A 21969-nucleotide genomic window follows, 5' to 3' on the forward strand; every position below is an offset into this window, starting at 1 on the left:
AATCTGACATAAGAATAAAGACCAACATACTCCATTAGTGATTATTCATGAAACACATTATTGGCAGTCTGTACCAGAATGCAACACTCTGCAAATTATAAGAGGGAGCTACTGAAACTATTCTTTGTCATGAAAGAAAAATGAAACCCAATAGCGCAGAGAATTCAGAATGCAATATTATATTAAATCTGATTTATGTGCTGGTCTTCATTTCTTAAACCCTTAACCCTTGCTGAATAAGGCAATAATTGCATTAAAAAAAGAGAAAAGAGTGAAGACACGTGACAAGTGGAGTACCCCAGGGTTCAGTCCTGGGACCACTCTTGTTTGGCATCTACTTCTCTGATGTACAGGCCAAAAGTAAGAGACTCTGGCTAACAAAGGTCACAGATGACTGTAAACTGGGAGCCATTATTGAATCCCAAAATGATGTGGCTATTCTACAAAAGGGCCTTACAGAAACATATGCCTGGTGCCAGAGCCATGGGCTCAAGCTCAATGCCAAGAAATGTATAGCTATCCCCTTTGGGAAAAAACATGTACCCATGGATTACCACATAGGTGGCAGTACACTAAACACCGAAAGTGTGATGAGAAACTTAGGGACACAGGTGGACAGTGGTCTCACCTTCGATAACCACCTTGCAACAACAGTCAGGAAATCCTTCTATGTGGCACACCTCATCACGAAGGGCTTTTCATCCAGAAAAAAGAAGGTCATTGTCCCACTGTACTCATCCCTCATTAGACCCATTACAGAGTACAACACCCTATTTGGAATGTACCTCACAAGGCATCTGCAACAGCTGGAAAGGCTACAGAAATACCTCACTAAAAGAATCACAGGCCTAAAGCAGATGGTCTATGCTGACCATCTAAAAAAGCTCCAGCTATACTCTGTGGCATATCGTCTACTAAGAGGCGATCTCTGCTTAACATACAATGCCATGTCAAACCCTGAGCTGTTGGACATGCTCCACTTAAAGAAATCCAAATCCCTCAGAGCCACACGCTCCAGGGATCTAAATCTTGTCATCACAATGAACAAAACATGCTGGAGGGATAGGTTCCTGACCCAGAGACTCCCCAGACTCTGGAATAGACTGCCCATACATGTCAAGCAGAGCGCCTCCTTGGCCCTCTTCAAAAGAAACCTTGACAATTGGATGGGAGATTGGAAATTCACCCCGGGGATCATGTCAGTCGTCCTGCTGGACAGGGGCCCAGGGAAGTAAATATTGTGGGAAGAAATATCCAGGGAAATGTTATGGCTAGGCTTGTATAGGCCCTAGGGCCGATAGCCCAGCACCAACCTATGAACCTATAAGAAAATAATGTATTTGTAGAGTAAAATGCCATTGTATCAGATGTAGTACAGTATTTTGTAGGAAAATAGTTAACATTTGTTATCCAGGTTATACAGCTTGGTACACTGTCCTTCCTCAGAGGTGATCTGGGAAGCAATGTCTTTTTAAGTCGACATGAAGCAAATGGTGGCTGAGGGAATCAAATCCATGAGCACAGCAGGGTCTAAGTCTAGCAGTAAAGTCAAATATTTCAGCCAACATGCAGAAAATATAAATGATTTATAGAAGCTGTTAGGAAATGCAGCTATTAGGCAATGCTTCAGCAGCTATATAAGGCAGTTGTACCCAGAGAATTACCCCAGTGCCAAAAGACACATGGTGTATTAAGAGTGTAATTATCTGCAACACATTAAGGAACTATGTATTCCTAAAAAAAGTGTGGTGATGCTGCATTGAAGTGCATATGCAGTCACATGACTACAAGGCTGAATTATATACGGAGCTCAAGCAAGATGAGTAAGGAAGAACTATGGCACCACTGACAATGTAGGATAGGTTGCCTAAAATGCCACCCAATTCTAGTTTAAGTAACTCAAGTTACTTAAATAGATACTGTGATGCCCACGCCTTGACCCAGCAATCAAGGAGCCTCAATCCTCACCACTAACACCAGAGAGGGCATCTCATATAAGAGGGAAGGATAAGAAATACACACAGTAAAGTACAATTTCCCTTAAGTGCACACAGAGATCACAGTCGATCGGGGGCTGGTTGCTCCCTTGCTCCCCAGGTCTCCAATAAGACTCCATACTGGCACAGCTATAGGCTCCAGATCTCAGCCTAGCTGGCAAGCTAACCTCCAGTACCCTCTCTGTCCAACAAGTGCTTTGTGTCCCTGCCCAAGTAGCTGACACAAACACACACACACACTTTGAGTGCCTGCCTATTGTTTTAAGGCTAAAGTTAATTATCAGAATGTCCTTTATTACTCTAAGTGTAAAATAATGTAAATGCAGTTTCTGTATGACCTGAGAACCAAGAAAGTGTAAACAAATAATGTAATATTTTATCAGAACTGCAGTTTCAATTTAAACAGTGAGAACCAGAAATTATTAAGCATTTTGATCTTGGATATCTAACTCATCAGCACTTTGCCTGTTGTCTTAAGTAAGTTATTTTAGAAGTATGTTTTCTTGTAGAAATAGCTAGGACTATAAAGATTAGACTAAGTTTTTTTCTGTTATACGTGAAAGAAAACAAAAGCTGGATAAATGCCTGGTATACACCTCAAGCGAAAAAAATGAAAAGACCAATGGTTAGACCACAGCTGAAGATAAAAATGGAATAATCAACGTCAATAAATAAATCACTTGCAGCTTCACAGTAGTGCCCTTTATAAAACCAAAAGTTGTAACTGAGATGTAGTAGTCAAGGTAGGAAACGGTTCACTTGCAGTTTCACACCACTTTATTAAACAAGAGTAAGCACTTTTGTGATCTAAGTCAGCTGATCGCTTCTTCAGACTCGTGGATTATTCCATTTTTATCTTCAGCTGTGGTCTAACCATTGGTCTTTTCATTTTTTTGTTTTTCTGTTATGTCAGAACTGTACTACATAATTATTTTATGTTTCTGTGTGATCTCTGAACTCTTGAATAGCACTGTGGTGTAGTACTATTGTCTTGTGTTTTTAGTATTTATTATTAAATATTTTTAAACCCTTCTCAACTGTGGCTGGTTTATGTAGAGATTAGTTAATCTCTAGACTACATTGCATATTTATAGAGTTTATTGTCTAAGCCACTCCTATAGCTTTAGCCCTGGGCTATACTGCCATTGGATAATAATATTGCACAGTAATAGCTGGACACTCTTTAAGGGCCTTTGGGAAGCTGATAATTATTAGCTATTGTTGGCAGTAATTACTACCATATATTCTGGGTAAAGGGGCATAGCTGGAGAATCTGTGTCAGCCTTTCCCAGGAGTGTCTGTGAAGTTGTGTAAATACTTATCTCAAAGTGTGTGTGTGTGTGTGTGTGTGTGTGTGTGTGTGTGTGTGTGTGTGTGTGTGTGTGTGTGTGTGTGTGTGTGTGTGTCAGCTACTTGGGCAGGGACACAACGTACTGGTTGGACAGAGAGGGTACTGGTGGACAGCTTTCCAGCTAGGCTGAGATCTGGACCCTATAGCTGTGCCAGTGGGGAGTCTTATTGGGGACCTGGAGAGCAAGGGAGCAACCAGCCCCAGACTGACTGTGATCTCTGTGTGAACTTAAGGCAAATTGTAGTTTACTGTGTGTATTTGTTATCCTTTCCTCTTATATGAGACACCCTCTCTGGTGTTAGTGGTGAGGATTGAGGCTCCTTGATTGCTGGGCCAGGGCACGGGCATCACAGATACATCTAACCACTATGACTGAAAAGCGGTAGCTTGCCCATTACTAACCAACAAAATAGGGAATAGGGGAACTACTGGGTGAACATTTCAAAGTGCCCATAATGTATATTTTTCCTGATTAGTTTTTGTTTACCCATAGCTCTGGAGGTAAACTTAGAGATGTAATGTGAAAGGATATAATGGTTCACCCATTACCAACCCACACAACAGGGAAAGATACAGCCAGACCTCGCAACCTCTTCGCAAAAGAAATCTGAAGAAAGCCTAAAATAATGAGGGGGACAAAGGCCCAAAAATAGGGACAGATTGTAAACATTGGTCTTATAAGTTTAGAAAGTTGCTAGAATAGCAGGTTATATGTTACCATGTATTTCTGAAGCATATTGAGTCTGAAACTGAAATGTGTGTCATTTAGTGAATTCAGTCCTCAGTGATTTGCCAAGAAAAACACAAATTTTATGAGGAATGGACCAAAAATATGAGACAAAAATGTGAACATTCTGCAAAAATCTGGGCTTTGACAGCTATGGATATAGCTTTGCCTTGATATGTATGAAATGGTTTATATTCACTGCAAAGAGATGAACCACCAATTCTCCCTCGTTAATATGTAATGAATGCTGTTTGGTAACAAGTTGGGAAGAAGCTTTATATGTTTTGATCTTTGGGGTAAATTAACAGATAGAAATGTTAATCATGTAAACATCATGAGCACTAAGATCCACTTCTGTATAAGTGAGTCAGTTTCTGACTTTGGATCTAAGAAACTTGAAATTTCTAATAAGGAATAGTAATGGAATTGTGATGTAAAGAAAATTTTTTAAGAAATATCTATTTCTTCAGTTGTACATATAAGGCAGAACCTGTGGCAAACTACGTCTCAGCTGTTATAACACAATAAAAAAAAAAAAAAAAATATATATATATATATATATATATATATATACTTACTTTTATTTCTCTGAAGTAAACCATGGTGAAACAAAAATGTGAAATTTATAATGTTGAACACAAATAAAGTCGAACTCTGAAGTGGTGAATGTTCGAATTTGACATAATTTGAACATTTACTACACTTCCGGGAGCAGTAATACCGTGACTTGCACAGTAAAAAACATGTTTGCAGGGGGGGCAAGCACCCCTGCACCCCACACACCCCTTGCTACTTAAATATACAAACTCCAAGCCCATCACAATGTCGAACCTTACAACAGCGAATGCTGTATTGCATTTGCTGTTGTAAGGTTCGACATTGTGGCATTCATTTTTTCATTGTGCGAAATTACACTTTCACACAAATGTAAATCATACGAAGTATCGATAAAATTATTTACAGCCTATATACATATCATCTGTTAAAAGACTTTGCAATACATTTGCTCAGCAAAACAAGTGATGGAGCAAGAAAAAGCTTGCAGGCAGATTTTTCTTCATTCCTTGAAAAATGTGAAAATAACAGAGCAAATGTTTTAACCTTGTATTTCTCACAATCTGAATGACTTATTATTGCATGTTATATTTCAGATCAGAAATATGTATCTAATACAGCTCGCCTGCCCAGCTAATATCAAATTGATAAGCTACTTCTCAGCACTCAAACAGACAACATATGCTCTGCATGGGTTTCATGGGTAGCACTATCATATGCATCAAGAAGGAGTATGCTGTATTTTAGAGGATACGCTAGACTTTGTGACAGATTGTTTTGCCATTAGCAATGCGTATAAAAAGGCACTGTTGGATTGTTATTATACCAGTGCTGTGAGCCTGGAATGTCATGTTTGCTGATGTGCTCACTTTGCCTTTCACGGTACATTCCATTATCTGCGTTTAGGTAACAAGAGTTTATAAGCAGAGCTGTAGCTTGCTCATATAGTGCCCGCTGCTAGTCCCTGACAAATACCCTAACCCCCTCAGCTCTTCAAGTGAAAAGCAAAAAGAAAAAAAAAAAAAAAGAAAACATGATTGGTCCAAAAATAAAGGTATTTTGCATGCATTTCTATATACCAGCATTTTGGTACATAAAAAGAGAATAAAAAGAATGGAGAAATGTTCAATTATGTCCCCGAACACTTTGTGCCTGGAGCTGCTGCATCCTTCACCCTGCCCTTGCAACACTACTCTTTATAATTTAACATAGTCTGCCCTTTTCTGACTAATTTGCTGGATGGTATATAGAGGCATTTACTTTAGAAGTTGTATCCATTTCACTTTCAAGAGTGGTCAATATGCAACTCAGGTCGCCATCCAAGTAGAAAGGAAAGAACATTTTGATAGAATCAGTGATTACAGTGTCAGCTTTATTGAAGCACTTGCCCCACAGCATAAACCACTGGTGTCCACAATCAACTGCAAGCTGAGATTAGGGAATGCTCTAATGTCAACAGAGGCTAGGCTGACGACTTGAAAATTGACTTGAGCTGGAACATAACTCTTCAAAGAAACACTGAGGGCTCTAAATACTCAGGCAAAAGAGGAAATAGATGGAGCTGAAGAAAAACACCAGTGTTTAAAAGATCACATGTGAGGACAACAAAACTGACATTCAGCTGAGACAGATAGTACTTAAGAAAAGCTATGGTGAAATGTAAACTTTCAGGATGTTAACAAGTGAAAGAAAGACTGCAAGAAAAAAACTGGAGATAGAAACGACAGACCAGGCTAAGTAGAAATACTGGTTGTCTAACAAACAGGCTAAGAAAGCAGTTGAAATGAAAAAGAACAAGGTCTGAGGCACTCTGTTGGCTTCTGGAAAGTGATTCATCAGATGGCACGAAGAAACTCTTTCAGTTTACAAGGAAAAGACAGAAAGATAACAGTCATCAGACACCATTTAGCATTCTGCTCACCGGTCCACATGACATCAGAGTCAGACAGAAGGAGGAATTGCAACGATGTCCTTCAAGGATGCATCCGCAGTCCTAACATATGGGTTGTCCTGCCTCAGGCAGCCCTTCGGTCGGCCGGATTCCAAAGTCTGGGTCTGGCCTCGGCTGATGTCGCACTTCACCCGACGTCATAGCTGCTGTTTATTGGGTATAAAGGCATCAGCCGACGCCATTTTCCCCAGTCTTTCTTGCCGCGTGGTGCCCGAAGCAGAAGCTGTTCGCAAGTGCCGGTCGGTCAGATCCAGAGATTTCTACTACCGAAGACTTCTAAAAAGCTAAGTACCCCGTTGGGGACTCTTTCTTGCCTCAGCCGATGTCAGAAAAAGTAAATAATTGTTTAACTTGTGGGAAACAAATACCTCATAAGGATTTCCACTCTTACTGCCTTCCTTGCTTAGGCCCAGACCACGACGTATCAGCTTGTCTAGCCTGTGCTTCCTTCAACCGACGGACACTTAGACGTCGGTCGGAGTTTGCAGAGGAGTTTTTTGGTCCCACTTTTGCTTACAGAATGCCGTCGGAGACTCCGACTACACAAATAGCTAAAAAGCGCAAGGAAAAGGACCGACACTCGCGGTCCACGGTTTCGGCTGAAACCGCAGTTAGGCCAACCACGAGTGTCTCGGTTTCGGCTGAAACCGAGTCCTCGGTTCTTCCTTCGGCCGAAAGCATGCCTCCTATAGCCGAGGCCTCACAGAGTATGGTCGAATCTGCTACTGATATTACTGCTACAGAAGCAGGCACCCAGGATTTGTCGGATACTATTCCTTTAGACATATCTACCCCTGCACGTGGGGCTGCTAGACCCCCTGCTTCTATGTCCATCAAGGCCTTTGCCAGGGCTAAAGCAGCTAAATCTTCTAAGGCCTTACCTGCTAAAACTCCCCCACATAGGCCTACCTCTAGTTCACAAATACTCAGCCTGGCTGAGGATCTCATTTCTTTGATCAAGGGATCCCAACCTCACCCAGACATGGCCTCTCAGCCCCCTTCAGATAAGAGGCCTAGGACTGAACCCCCGGAACCTGTCTCTACAGACTATTCCTCGGAGGACTCGGACATTACAGACCCTCAGGAAGGCCCATATTCTCCTTATGAGGATTCTGATGCAGAAGACTCCATTCCTTCTGCTTCTCCTCCTGAGGAATTTTCCTTTGGGGAAACCTTACACGCTATGAGGGAGCATTTCCAATGGCAGGGCCAGGATTTTTCAGATTCAAGGAAAAGGCTAAGGACTTTTTTACACTTACCACAGTATAGGCCTTTAGCCATTCCTCTAGTACTAACAGTAGTTGATGATGCATTTAATGATGCCTGTACTGCTCCTGACTCTCTTCCTCCGGCCCCTGCCAAGACTGACAGATATTACAGGGTCCCGGACACGCACTAACATTTGTATAAGGCTCCTGTTGCAGACCCCGAAACCATTTCACAGGGCCCGAAAGGTGTGGCAGCAGGTTCTGCCAAAAACCCTCTTCCCTCTGATAGGGAATCTAGAGCATTAGAGAGATGGGGTAAAAAGGTTTATACTTCTGCTGCTCTTTCGGCTAGGGCCTTAAACTGTCAATTTCACATGATACAGTATCAGGAATTTTTGTTAGACCAGCTAAATAAAAAACTGTCCTCTCCTGAACCTTTAGACCGCAAGTCTCTTCAGGATTTCGTACATAACTCTCAGCAGGTCAGTAACCATTTCTTAAAATGTGGCTATGATGCACTGGAGGCTTCCTTTAGATCAGCTATGACTGGAACAGTGATTCGAAGACATGCATGGTTAAAAGAACAATCTTTACCAGACCATGTTAAATCAAAACTCCTAGATGCTCCCATGGAGAAACAAAGTTTGTTTGGCTCCCCTGCACAGGAGGTTCTAAAGAAGGTGGAAGAAAAAGCAAAATCTGTCCAAACCGTCAAGGATTTCTTACAGGTCCAACCTCCGAGGTTTAGCAGAAATTGGCCTTCGAAGAATTGGTCCTTTCCAGACAGCTCCAGAGCACAGAGAGGCAGAAATAGACGCCCAAGAGGCAGAAATCAATCTAGGGGTGCCTACAGGGGACGTCAGTGGCAACCTACCAATCAGAGAAGTACTGCCACAGATTCAACTACAACCACTTCCACAGGACAGACACAATGACTTGGCTCTGATACCGCCTACCAGGGAACAACTGGAAGCTCCCTTGGGCGGAAAGCTAGCCTTATTTTCAGACAACTGGCATTACATTACAGGAGACAAATGGACTTTACAAACAATAGACAAGGGCTACAGGTTTCACTTCCACACTCTACCAAAAAAGAGGGGAATGCCAAACCTACCACCAAGCCAAAAAACAGACACTCTAAGACAAAGCAACAACTTAATAAGGATGAGAGCTATAGAAAAGGTGCCACCTATGGAACAAGGCCAAGGTTTTTACTCCAGGCTTTTCCTGGTACCAAGAAAAGAAAATCAATGGAGACCTATTCTCGACTTGTCCGCACTGAACACATACCTCATTGTTCCAAAATTCAAAATGCTGACCCTCCAGCAGCTTCTTCCCATGCTGGGCAAGGAGTCTTGGCTGGTGACTCTAGATCTCAAGGAGGCATACCTGCACGTCCCTATATGACCAGATTGCAGAAGATACCTCAGATTTCTTGCAGGATCAGAGCATTATCAGTTCTCAGCATTGCCCTTTGGCTTATCTACTGCGCCCAGAGTATTCACGAAATGCCTGGCATCAGTAATTGCTCATTGCAGGCTTCAGGGAATTCAAATTTACCCATACCTGGACGACTGCCTAATACAAGCGGACAACAAGGCAAAATTAATAAAAGATTTGGAAAATGTCATACAACTGTTGCAAGCCTTGGGATACACAGTCAATATGCAGAAGTCAAGACTAGTACCATCCCAAAGGATAACATTCTTGGGGGCAGAACTGGACACATCAACTCAGATGGCCTTTCTCACAGAAGAAAAGCAACTACCAGGCTATTTCATGTCATTAACAAAACAAACTCAGCTTACTGCAAGGAAAGTCCTGCAAGCCCTGGGTTACATGGCATCCTGCATAATATTGATTCCGCATGCCAGGCTACATATGAGAAAGTTACAATGGTACCTAAGGAATGTATGGTCTCAACACCAGCACAGTCTAGAAGACCAGATTCCAATAATTCCATGCCTGAAGCAAGAATTCCTGTGGTGGGCTCAGGCCTGTCAGTTGAACAGAGGCTTGCCTTTCCAAAAACCAGAGCCAAGCCAGACCATCACCACGGACGCCTCAGACCTAGGATGGGGGGCTCACATGGTGGACAAGTGTATACAAGGCCTATGGACACAAGACCAGCTGAATCTACACATAAATCTAAAGGAGATGCTGGCAGTGAAATATGCGATCCAGGCATTCAGACCACTCCTTCAACAGGGTCATCTGCTGATAAGGACGGACAATACCACAGTCATGTGGTACATCAACAAACAGGGAGGTACACATTCATATCCTCTATGCCGGATGGCAATGGACCTGTGGAATGTGGCCCTGAACCTCAACATCCAACTTTAGGCAAGATTTGTACCAGGAAAAGAAAATTCTCTAGCAGACACCTTAAGCAGAACTACCACGGATGCTCACGAATGGATGCTGCATCCAGATATTTTCAAAGCCATAACAAAGAAATGGGGACTATCACAGATAGACCTATTTGCCTCCCCACACAATCACCAATTGAAGAAATTCTGCACAAGAGCATACCACCCACTTGCTTGGAGGGTGGACTCACTTTCCTTCAGCTGGAAAAACCTGACAGCATATGCATTTCCACCTCTTCCCTTGATGTACAAAGTTCTACTGAAGATCAAAGAGGATCAACCAAGGGTAATTCTGATAGCTCCAGACTGGCCGAGGCAACATTGGTACCCGCTACTGAGAAGCATGTCTCGGACACACGCATGGCATCTACCTCTATGTCCCTTACTACTAACACAGGACAACTACAAGATCCTACATCCAAACTTGAAAACACTGCAGCTAGCTGCTTGGAATATTGCATAAAACAAAATAACCCAGATTTATCTCAGAGGGTTAAGGACATTATCCTGGAGGCACGTAGACCCTCCACAAGGAAGACTTATTCAGCCAAGTGGAAAAGATACCTCATTTGGAGTGCAGCAATGGGAGAAAATGTCTCTTTGGCAAACATAGCATACATCCTGGAATATTTAGCAGAGCTGTTCCATAATGGCCTGTCTTACTCTTCCATTAAGATTCATGCATCAGCAATTTCAGCAGAATACAACTTGGATCCTCCTGTCTTCTCTCATCCTCTACTCAGGCAGTTCTTGAGAGGAATCAAAAATGTAAAGCCTCCAAGGAAACCACCTTTACCTACATGGGACCTCAACTTTGTGCTGGAAAAGTTAACTCTTCCCCCTTTTGAACCAGCAGCAACAGCAGAATTACAATTCTTGTCTTGGAACACTGTTTTCCTACTAGCAATCACTTCAGCAAGAAGGGTATCTGAGTTACAGGCATTAATGGCAGTACAACCCTTCCTTATCTTCCATCAGGACAGAGTCTCTCTGAGAACCAACCCTACCTTTATGCCAAAAGTGGTCACCATAGTATCATTGAACCAAGCGATTCATTTACCTACATTCTTCCCCAACCCACAGAACAGGGGGGAAAGACTGCTACATACCTTGGATGTGCACAGACAATTACGCTACTATCTGGACAGAACTAAGACCAGCAGAAAAACTGACCAGCTTTTGGTAGCATATGCAACAGGAATGCAAGGAAAAGCAATTTCAAAACAGACAATCTCAAAATGGATAGGAAATTGCATTTGTTTTTGTTACTCTTTTTATGGAAAGACAACTCCTGATAATATCAGACCTCATTCCACAAGAGCTACAGCCACCACTACAGCTTTCCTACGAGGAGTGGCTACCAAAGACATTTTAGAAGCTGCTACCTGGAGCTCCGTGCATACATTTGCCAAGCATTACAATCTTCCTTTATACTCTAGATCCCGAGCAGGTTTTGCAATTGCTGTTTTGCAAGGGATCTTAACTACACCATCTTTATCTTAGTGCCTCCTCCCCCAGTTTGGCTATGGTATTCTACCCATATGTTAGGACTGCAGATGCATCCTTGAAGGACATAGTACAGTTTTGTACCTACCATAAATGTAGATGTCCGATAGGTATGCATCTGCAGTCAGGATTACCCACCCTCCTTCCCCTCTGTGGTACTCCTAGGGTATTTACCCATCTTTTAGCTAGCTGGGGGAATCTGTTAAGGTGTATTTGTTTGTATATATGTATATATATATATATATTTTTTTATATTGTTTGCTCTCTACTGTTTGGAATTATTTGCATTTATCCAAATTTAGCCTTACTAGAGGGCACCTGGCATCTGGGGCAAGAAACACTGAGGAAAATGGCGTCGGCTGATGCCTTTATACCCAATAAACAGCAGCTATGATGTCGGGTGAAGTGCGACATCAGCCGAGGCCAGACCCAGACTTTGGAATCCGGCCGACCGAAGGGCTGCCTGAGGCAGGACAACCCATATGTTAGGACTGCAGATGCATACCTATCGGACATCTACATTTATGGTAGGTACAAAACTGTACTTTTTCTGATCATAGTGAACACCACAGGAACTGTACTACCTCATACACAGGGAGGAAGAAGTTCTCACTGTATAAAAGTAAGAACGACACTAAGGAAATTTAAGAGAGAGAAAGTGATAGGCTCAGATGAAGTCACATGGTGTGTGAGTTAGGGGGGAAATGACTTACAGAAGTACTAGGATCTGTTTGGAGACAAAGGTGTGTCTCAAATGACTGGAGAATAAATATACCAGTACCAGTGTACAGAGCAAGTGGGACATTCACAACTGTCGGCAAAATAGACATATCAAACTCCTATTACATATAGTGCTTTTTTTAGGCAATGCCAAGCTGAAAGTACTACCGGTAAAGCAAATGAAAACCAAGAAAATTTAAAGGTCCTACTACTCAGTGCTAGCTGTTTCAACAACAAAAAAAAATCCACTCTTAGAAGCTCTCCACACAGAGAATGCTGACATTTCTGTGGTCACTCAGACATGGTTTAAACCGCAGGCAGCACACCGACAGTATGAGTTTATAATGCCTTCCACACATTTGCACCAGCCACTACACAGACAGGGACTAAAGGTGGAAGTGTCTTAATCTACATGAAACATACCTCATGGCTGGTCAAACATCCATGTTCAAATCTCTATAGGCAAAATCCCATATCACTTCCTTGCAAGCTATAGGTCCCTGTCTATGACCCGGGAAATCCATAACATATATTTGAACTTTTTGGGAACACTCACCATCCAACCCAATATGATATTCATGGGTGACTTTAATTATACCACTATTAACTGGGAATCATATATGGCACCAAACATTCAGGCACAGAGATTCCTGCATTTTGAAAACACAAACTCTCTGGACCAGATTGTCAATCTGGTCCTTACTAATATGGGAGAGTGCTGCATACACTCTAGTGTAATGTATTCTTTAGTAATGTCAGACTACCAAATAGTCTCTTTTGAAGTAAAAATAAAACCTGTAACCACAGCTCACTCTGGAATATTCAGGAACTACTCTAAGTGATATACTGACAAAATTTCAAGCCCCCATAAACCCTGAGAACTGCTGTCTTCATAGAAATGTTTAGAGTAATCCTATACAAGCATGTCAATAGCTGCATAGAGGCAGCTGTACTCACCAGGAAGAAGTACAGAAGTAACTCAAAAAACAAGCCACCCTGGTGGAATCACAACATCAATAGGCTGTAAATCAGAAGGAACAAACTCATGACACAAATTAGGAGGTGCAGCACCCATCATGATAAAAGCACTCTCATAGGTTCATAGGTTCATATGTGTGTGCAAGACTAATGGCCCTGGAGCCTTTACAAACCTAGCCCATAGGATTACCCTACCATCATGCCACCCAACCTTAGTTCCTAGTGCCTCTGTCGAGTAGAGCCACTGGAGTGATCCCCGGTGTGAACTTTCTATTTCCCATCTGCTCATCAAGATTTCTCTTGAAGAGGGACAGTGAGGTGCTCTGCTTGACATGTATGGGAAGTTTATTCCAGAGCATGGGCAGTCACTGGGTTATGAACCTGTCCCTCTAGCATATTCTGTTAATTGTGGTAATGAGGTTGAGGTCTCTTGAGCGTGTGGTGCGGAGGGATTGGGATTTCTTTATATGTAGAATTTCTAACAGAGCTGGGTCAGACATGGCTTTGTAAGTCAAGCAGAGATTGCCTCTTATTTGACAATATGAGACAGAGAATAGCTGGAGGTTTTTGAGTCTGTCCATATTGGCCAAGTGTTTAATGCCTGAGATCCTCTTTGTGAGGTATTTTTGTGGCCTTTCCAGCTGTTGCATGTGTCTAGTGAGGTACATGTCAAATGGGGCATTATACTCAATGACTGGCCTAATGAGGGAAGAGTAGAGAGAAATGATGACCTATTTCTTCCTGGATGCAAAATCCTTGGTAATGAGATGTGCCACATAGAAGGACTTTGTAACCACAGTGGCAATGTGGTGGTCAAAGGAGAGGTTGCTGTCAACCTCTTTCCCTAGATCTCTAATAATGCCTTCAGTGTTCAGTGGGCTCCCATTGATGTGGTAATTAGTGGGAACTGAGTTTTTCCCAAAGGGGATGACAACACATTTTTTGGCATTAAGCTTAAGGCCATGGTTGCAACACCAGTCATTGGTCTCAGTGAGGCTTTTCTGTCGGATGTCTACATCACTTGGGGAGTTAATAATGGCTCCCAGCTTTCAGTCGTCTGTGAACTTGGTCAGCCAGAGTCCCTCCGTGTTGCCTTGGATTTCTGAGAAGTAGATGCCAAACAGGAGAGGACCCAGGACTGATCCCTGTGGGACTCCACTCGTGACTGGTTAGCAGTCTGACTTGGAGTCCACTACTTTCACACTGTGGGTTCTATCTGTGAGCCAATTTGAACCCACCTAGTGATATAGGGGTTGATGCCTAGTTTGGTGAGTTTATCAATAATTCCTGAGTGGGGAATGGTATCAAAGGCCTTGGCAAGATTGAGGTAGGCTGTATGAACTGCCTTTCCCTCATCCACAGCTCTGGTGACTGACTCAAAGAAGTCAACCAAGTTGAGCAGGCATGAGCTACCTTTCACAAAACCAAGTTGAGTGGGATCTAGAGTTTGGAGATTCCCTATATCCTTGCAAATTAGGTCTTTGATGATGCACTCCATAGCCTTACATATCAGACTTGTCAGGCTAATGGGGCAATAATTCCCAGGGTCTGTAGTCGCTTCCCCTTTATGGAGAGGGATGACTGTAGCAATGTGCCATTTGGTAGGGACAAAGCCTGAAATGAGGCTGTGACTGAACAGGGCACACAGATGTGGTGCCAGTTCACTTTGTAGTTCATGTAGAATACATCCAGGGATATTGCTGGGTCACATGGAAGCTGTATTTTTGGCCTTGGACCATGCAGCTTTAACCTGTGCTGCAGTAATGCTGGGTGCCTGGCATTCCTCCGGTATTGTGTTTGGTCCTTTGGGGGAGGGGTAAAGTTGGCACTGAATCTATCGCCCAGTATGTTGGCAATATCTGTTGGCTCAGTATAGGAGGTACCATTGTGCAGTAACTCAGTGCAAACCTGGATATTGCCATGGAGATTCTTGATATAACTGTAGAAGGCTTTGTGGTTGTTTTTAGGGTCTGCCACAATTCTGCCTTCATAGCATTCAGCTTTTTCTTTAACAGCAACTTTGGTGACAAGTTGACAACATATGGCAAAATGTCAACCTAGTCTTTCTTTAAGGAGTTATTTTATCATACTTGTTCAAGAAAATAGCATAGCATGAAACAAAGTTTTCTTTTGGAACAAATTAGTCACATTTATCAACAATTCTACCTTAAGAAGAGTTTGACTTTTCATGAAAGATCAATGCATTCATGCCTTTCTAAAAATAAAACATAAAATTCCATTTATAGTGGGAGAAGAGTTTTACAGAAAATGCAAAAATAAATGTTAATTTTAAAAATAAAATCTTTCAGAAATAAAAAATTCAGCTATACCATTTTCTAAGCATAGTTTCATCTTCTAAGGTAGGCATTATACAGCAAAATGGACCAACAAGAAGTGATGAAGTGATGAAGTCCTCTGTCTGGGGATCAAGCTTCAAAACATGTCTGAGCAGCCAGGTAGAAGCAGATGTGTTGAAACAATCACACTTCAGTCATAAGAGTGATGTAAGGAATGTAGTATGTCGCTTCAAAGCTATGATGAGCATGAGTTATGTTAGTATTCATTGACAGCTACTCTGCAACTCAACTCACACTGCTCTGATATGACAAGTTGTGCTCCTGAGCTATATCATGATTTGGAGTCATGCTTATCCGAATGCTATTGATTCATATTAAACTGTCATTGGCATGTTTAAGAATTGTAACCAGTCTCTAGTGAAACTTAGCTCCTCCTGCAGGAGCACTGTATGATGAAAGGAATTCTTTGAAACATGTACTGACAGACAGCCCAGTCAGGGCCAATCTGCAGAACATCATTTGTGGGTTGTGCATAAATTCTGGAGTAGAAGGTGAGGACTAGCAGAAAGGCCTAGAGATTCTGGAGCAGAGATAAAAGCCTAATGGAAAATAAAAAAAAAACTGGGACAAAACTGTTTGGAGTGCTTGGTTACTGGATGTCAGAATGTGGCCAAGAAAATAGGCCTATAGTCTGAAAGTATATATTTAGTTGTGGCACAGCTTGTGACTAGAAAGGACTTAATGGACTAGTGAACTATTCCAAAAGTATATTAAATGCCTGATGGTCCTGTTGTACTTATTCTAATTCTAATAAAGTCAAAAGATTGCAGTTCAGCATGTATTGCATTGATTGCTTAATCAGTAATTTTTTTTTGTGGATATTTAAGAATCACTCACCCAAGCAATTGCAAGTAGATGGTGTACAGTCCTAAGCAATCAAGTAGTGCACGCAAGCACACACACACACACACACACACACACACACACACACACACACACACACACACACACACACGCACAGTTTCTACCAGAATCATTAGGTAAGACTGCATTCATCTAACAACACTGTATATTTACCTTATCCATTTTAAAGTAAAGGAGTAACATCTCCATGTAACATAGAACATAGTCATGGATGGGATACCGGTCTTGCAAAATACAGATGCATCCCCCTGACATACTCAGCTACATACAGTCACACATATGTGCACCCAATCTCATTCAACCATAAGAAGACAGATTCACACATACACACACACACATATATATATATATATATATATATATATATATATATATATATATATATATGTATGTATATATATATATATATCTATGTATATATATATATATATATATATATATATATATATATAGATACACACACACACACACACACACACACACACACACACACACACACACACACACACACACACACACACACAGACATTAGTGTACATCATACATCACTATTTACCCACAGTGCTAATGAAACCAGTGCAAAGTGAAGGAGAGTTCTGCTGCACTCCATTCTGAACAGATAATTCTATTAACAGCAATGGCAACACATGGCTAAAAGCCACATTTACATACACTGCTCTGACCAGAAGATGCTTAATACAGATGTTTATGAACTGAAGTACTGCACAAACCACCAAACCAATACAGTTTTGTCTCTGATATGCAGTGGTGTAATTTACACAGGTCATAGACAAAAAGTGCTATATTTGCTTGCGGCTCCAAAGCACTGAGCAGTGAACACACTGATCAGTTGTGAATCTTTCTGCGGTAACACAGAAGTGGTTTATTTATTTATTAGTTTATATTTGTTTACTGTGGTAGTGCAAGACACTTGTTTATAAGTTTACATACCCTTGATCATGCAATATGCATAGGACTATAAAACAAACTATGCATCTTACAAAAACAAAATGTTTAAGAGAAAAAAAATTGTGAACTACTTGTACAGCAAAAGATTAGGTATATCTGTACCGATATCTATCTATCAGTCTACATAGATATATGTATAGATGTAGACATATGTATAGATATGGGTATACTCAACTTGATGCATGCAATATTTAAACAAAAACATTTTTGCAGGGGGTGGCCAAGCTTCCCCTGTACCCACTGCTAATTATATATGGTAACTTCAGGACTGCAGAACAAAAATCCAAAGGCCAGCACACAGTGGTGTAAGAATCCTCTTTGGTACACACTACAGACAATTTTAGGTTTACCATTATTGATAGGATTATTGGGGACAGGGTCAATAAATCTGGTTGGCATACTATGCTTAACAATAAAGAGAAGAAATAGATTATCACGCTGGGTGGATTGTTTCCACCTGGGCTTAATAAACTATTATAGCCAACCAATCAGCAGGAGTATTGCTTATTTCATGTTATATATAAGGGCATGACTGTTTTGATTATTTTCACACTGAAGAAGGCTTAATAACACTTTTGCTGAAACTGGTCTGTTTTTGCCTGAATAACATATTTTATTAAACTGTAATAAGGATTCTTTCACCACTGTGTGCTGCCCCTTTGATTTTTGTTCTACATTGAGGTGTTTTGGGCCTGGCACTTGCCGTACTTGCAAGGGTTCATTTTGTTTGTAACTTCAAGATTGCACAATATTGAGAAAATGGTATATTTCCCTTCCCAGAGACGTGTGTGATCTTCACCGCCTATCAGCCATCTAATTAGTGGACCATATGCAGTCGATTAAACACATGTTAACCACACACCTAACATTCTGCAGGGCACCCATATATATATATATATATATATATATATATATATATATATATATATATATATATACACATATATATATATATAGATATAGATAGTGAGAGAGAGACAGCAACACTTGGTCTTATACTCACCACATTAAACTGCTAAAAACTCAAAACTGAAAAAAGTACATAAACATTGTTTATTGAAGAGGGGAAGGGCAAGCTGCATTGCATCCCTGCCCCATCTTAATTATATGCACAAACTTTCGCATTACAGTGAGAAAAGAGCAAATTCACTGCTCTTCAGTGTTCATTGATGTTGAAAAGAAAAATAGCTGGTAATGTGAACTTCAAATTTGAGCGCATCTACCAGCTTTTTTTTTTTTTTTTTACTTTTCTGTCACCTAACTCACAATATATATGCATATCTATATAGCTATATCTATATATCTATGTATATATATATATATATATATATATATATATATATATATATATATATAAATATATATATATATATGGGTCTACTTCATATGACCTAACTGTCATATGACTGACATTCATTTGACTGAGACCATATAACCTATAGTTCATAATACTGAAAACTCACTTGACTAAAACTCATAACACTGACACCTGTTATATGGTCTCAGTCAAATGAAAGTTAGGGCATATGAAGTTTATATATATATATATATATATATATATATATATATATATATATATAGAGAGAGAGAGAGAGAGAGAGTTAGATATGGTTATCAATCACAGTCTTGTAGGCCACAGTCTTGAAACTCACAATCCTATATATATATATGTATATATATATATATATATATATATATATGTGTATATATATATATATATATATATATATATATATATATATATATTTATAGATGGCTAGATATGTATATATATATATATATATATATATATATATGTGTGTGTGTGTGTGTGTGTGTATGTGTGTGTGTGTGTGTGTGTGTGTGTGTGTGTGTGTGTGTGTGTGTGTGTGTGTGTGTGTGAATAAATAACATCCCAACAATGGTCCTGGAATATGCATAAAATAAAATATGCATCAGCTTAACAATGCATTTTACAAATGATGGAATATTTTCAGAAATATCAAAGGATGTTCTGAAAAAAGCATTCTGAATTCAATTATATAATAATTAAGGCATCATGAAATCAAATATGTAGCCATTATTTTGGATATGTATACTAGTTTGCAAACTGTACGTGTTCTCAGTAAGTGTAGTACCCTAGCAGTAGACAATATAGTTCCTAACTGTATAAATATCACACCTCCTCTGCAAATACCAAATGACTGGTAAAGTTTTAACATTTCTCCTATTGCTGCCAAATGATATAAACTGTCAGTAAACAGTAAGCTGACTATATGTTGTTCTTAAAATGACCCTGGCATAAAATCCAATGCCATGAAAAGTAAATTCAACTCTGCAAGACATAAAAGCTTTTCATTCTAAACTGTTAATTTTCTTTAGAAACATCATTTTAAGTAAGAGACTTTATGTTTAATTTTTTAATGCCATCTCAGACTAAAATCCTATTAACCGAATAGTATGTGTAAACTTTACAATTCAAATACATCACCACAGAGAACACTTCCTGCATTTATCAAATTCTGGAAATTTAACATGAGTTATTCACATCATTTGGCTCTAAGAGAAAACTCTCATGAATGACAACATCTTTTAAAAAAAGTATTAAAATGATCTTGTGCTCAGATCTGTAATACGCTGTCCTTCAAATGAAACACAGGGTCCAGGAGGTTTAAAAAGAAAAGCAGTCATGCAGTTTAAAAGTATTAACTCTATTTGCAGGAAACCCAGAAACACGTTATCCTTTTCTCCTTTCTATTTAATAATTAAATGTACTTATCTGTAGTAAAACACATCAGTTGTTAATAGCATGGAATCATCTAAAAAACATGCACTTATCCCCAGTCTACAACAATACAGCACATGGGTTCTCAAAGCATACATCGTCAGGGTTTAAGCTTACTTTTTCCTTCTTATTCTGTGAAAAATTGAACTGCCTTACAGGTATCCTAGTAACTGAATATTTATTCAGTACTTAATTGACTCATTTTTTTTGTATTTTATGAAACTACATTATTATGACATAACCTGTTTTTTTTTTTTTTTTTGTAACAGAACAGTAGAAACAGTAGTTCTGCTTAAGGTGGCAGTTTTTACTGCTCTGGTGAACGGATAAGAAATGCTAATCCGTAATTGTTTTGTAGTGCAGATCTTGATTCTAATATTGTCCAATCTTCAGGAAGCCACATTTTAATTATTACTGTTTGAAATATTAGTAATAAAAAGAGTAAGTGCATTTGATTTTTAATTGTATCTTAAACCCTGCATGCTGCAATACTGAGCCCCTGTTCTGCGACAGCTGTGACAGAAGATGCTACCTGAGAGTTTTCACAGTGCCATCTCATATCCATGTCTGCCTGGCTACACTGCGTGCTTAAAGCTTATTTTTTTTCTTAATTCTTAATGAAAATCCTGGGAAATTTAGTCCATCCTCTGAAATCAATACTGGTGACAAGAGAGCTCCCTGACTCAGTGGGAGATCAAGATGAAAAATTGCCTGCGCATCAGGCTGGCCTATCAGTGCCCTGCACACAGATGGGTGAGAGGAGACACAGAGCACGCTCCATCCTTCACGTGTCATTTGGTAACCAATAGATGACAGGCTTCTGCGGAAAGAGATGCTGCAGTTTGTTCTGCAGATGAGTTGAACTGTATATCATCATCAGGTATTATGCTGACAAACTCCTGACACTGCATCCTTGCTTCAAATCAGAACATACCAAAGGGTGGAATCCAGGTTTAAGATTTCTCCTCCCAAGTTAAAATAGATTTTACATCCTCATCACCAAGCAGCCTGCTTCTTACAGTACGCACAAAAGCAGAAAGACTAGCTGATTCCTTTTTAAGATTTCAAGAAGCAGATTTTTTTTTCTTGATAATGAGGTTATGATTCACTCTCATATTTAATTAATGACTAACTGAGCTCTAGTGCTGTCTAGCTAATAATAGGGTTGTTTTTCATAGGAACATTTGCCTTCTAAGGTAAGGATGCTAGAAACCACATTTTCTTTATCACAGCTTTCCCTGATCAAAATACTTTTATGTTGCACATTTTTGTTTTTTGCAGAAATCATCCTCAAAGCTTATTAAAAACAAGAAAAAACAGCAGTTTTCTGTTGAATGTCACCAAGCACGATAGATTCCACCACAATTAAGAACAAAGTGCAAAAACACAATTTATTAACGCAAAACTGCTGTTTTTTCTTGGTTGCTGTTTGGCTTGGTTGTTGTTTCTGGTTATTAAAAACAAGCCCTTCGCCTAGCTGGAATTAATATTTAGAATCTCATCTAGCGTATCTATTCTAGCTGGATTTAATAAAGTACAGAAATTATTTTTATTATATTGGTATCCAATAATTACACAAAAAGTCATTGTTTCAAATGAATCAAGTAGTAATAACATTTCACAAATTATACTGAACAATTTAAAATATAT

At 39.9% G+C, this 21969-nt stretch overlaps 1 protein-coding gene across 19 annotated transcripts in view; it reads right to left on the bottom strand.

Moving 5' to 3' along the window:
* The window catches only part of NRXN1 (neurexin 1), a 4168553-nt gene that overhangs the window by 96132 nt on the left and 4050452 nt on the right, over positions 1–21969 (bottom strand). The window contains exon 1 of one of the 19 annotated variants that reach the window (XM_044054900.1): positions 20852–21348. The exons of the other annotated variants lie outside the window; for them this stretch is intronic. Coding sequence (XP_043910835.1) covers positions 20852–20884 — 33 coding nt within the window. The 5' untranslated portion in view covers positions 20885–21348. Of the gene's footprint in view, positions 1–20851; positions 21349–21969 lie in introns of those variants that run through there. 19 annotated transcript variants of the gene reach the window in all.

This window comes from Protopterus annectens, chromosome 1.part2 (genome assembly GCF_019279795.1).
Source record: "Protopterus annectens isolate FY-2018-M chromosome 1.part2, PAN1.0, whole genome shotgun sequence".
In the NCBI taxonomy this organism is placed as follows: domain Eukaryota; kingdom Metazoa; phylum Chordata; order Ceratodontiformes; family Protopteridae; genus Protopterus; species Protopterus annectens.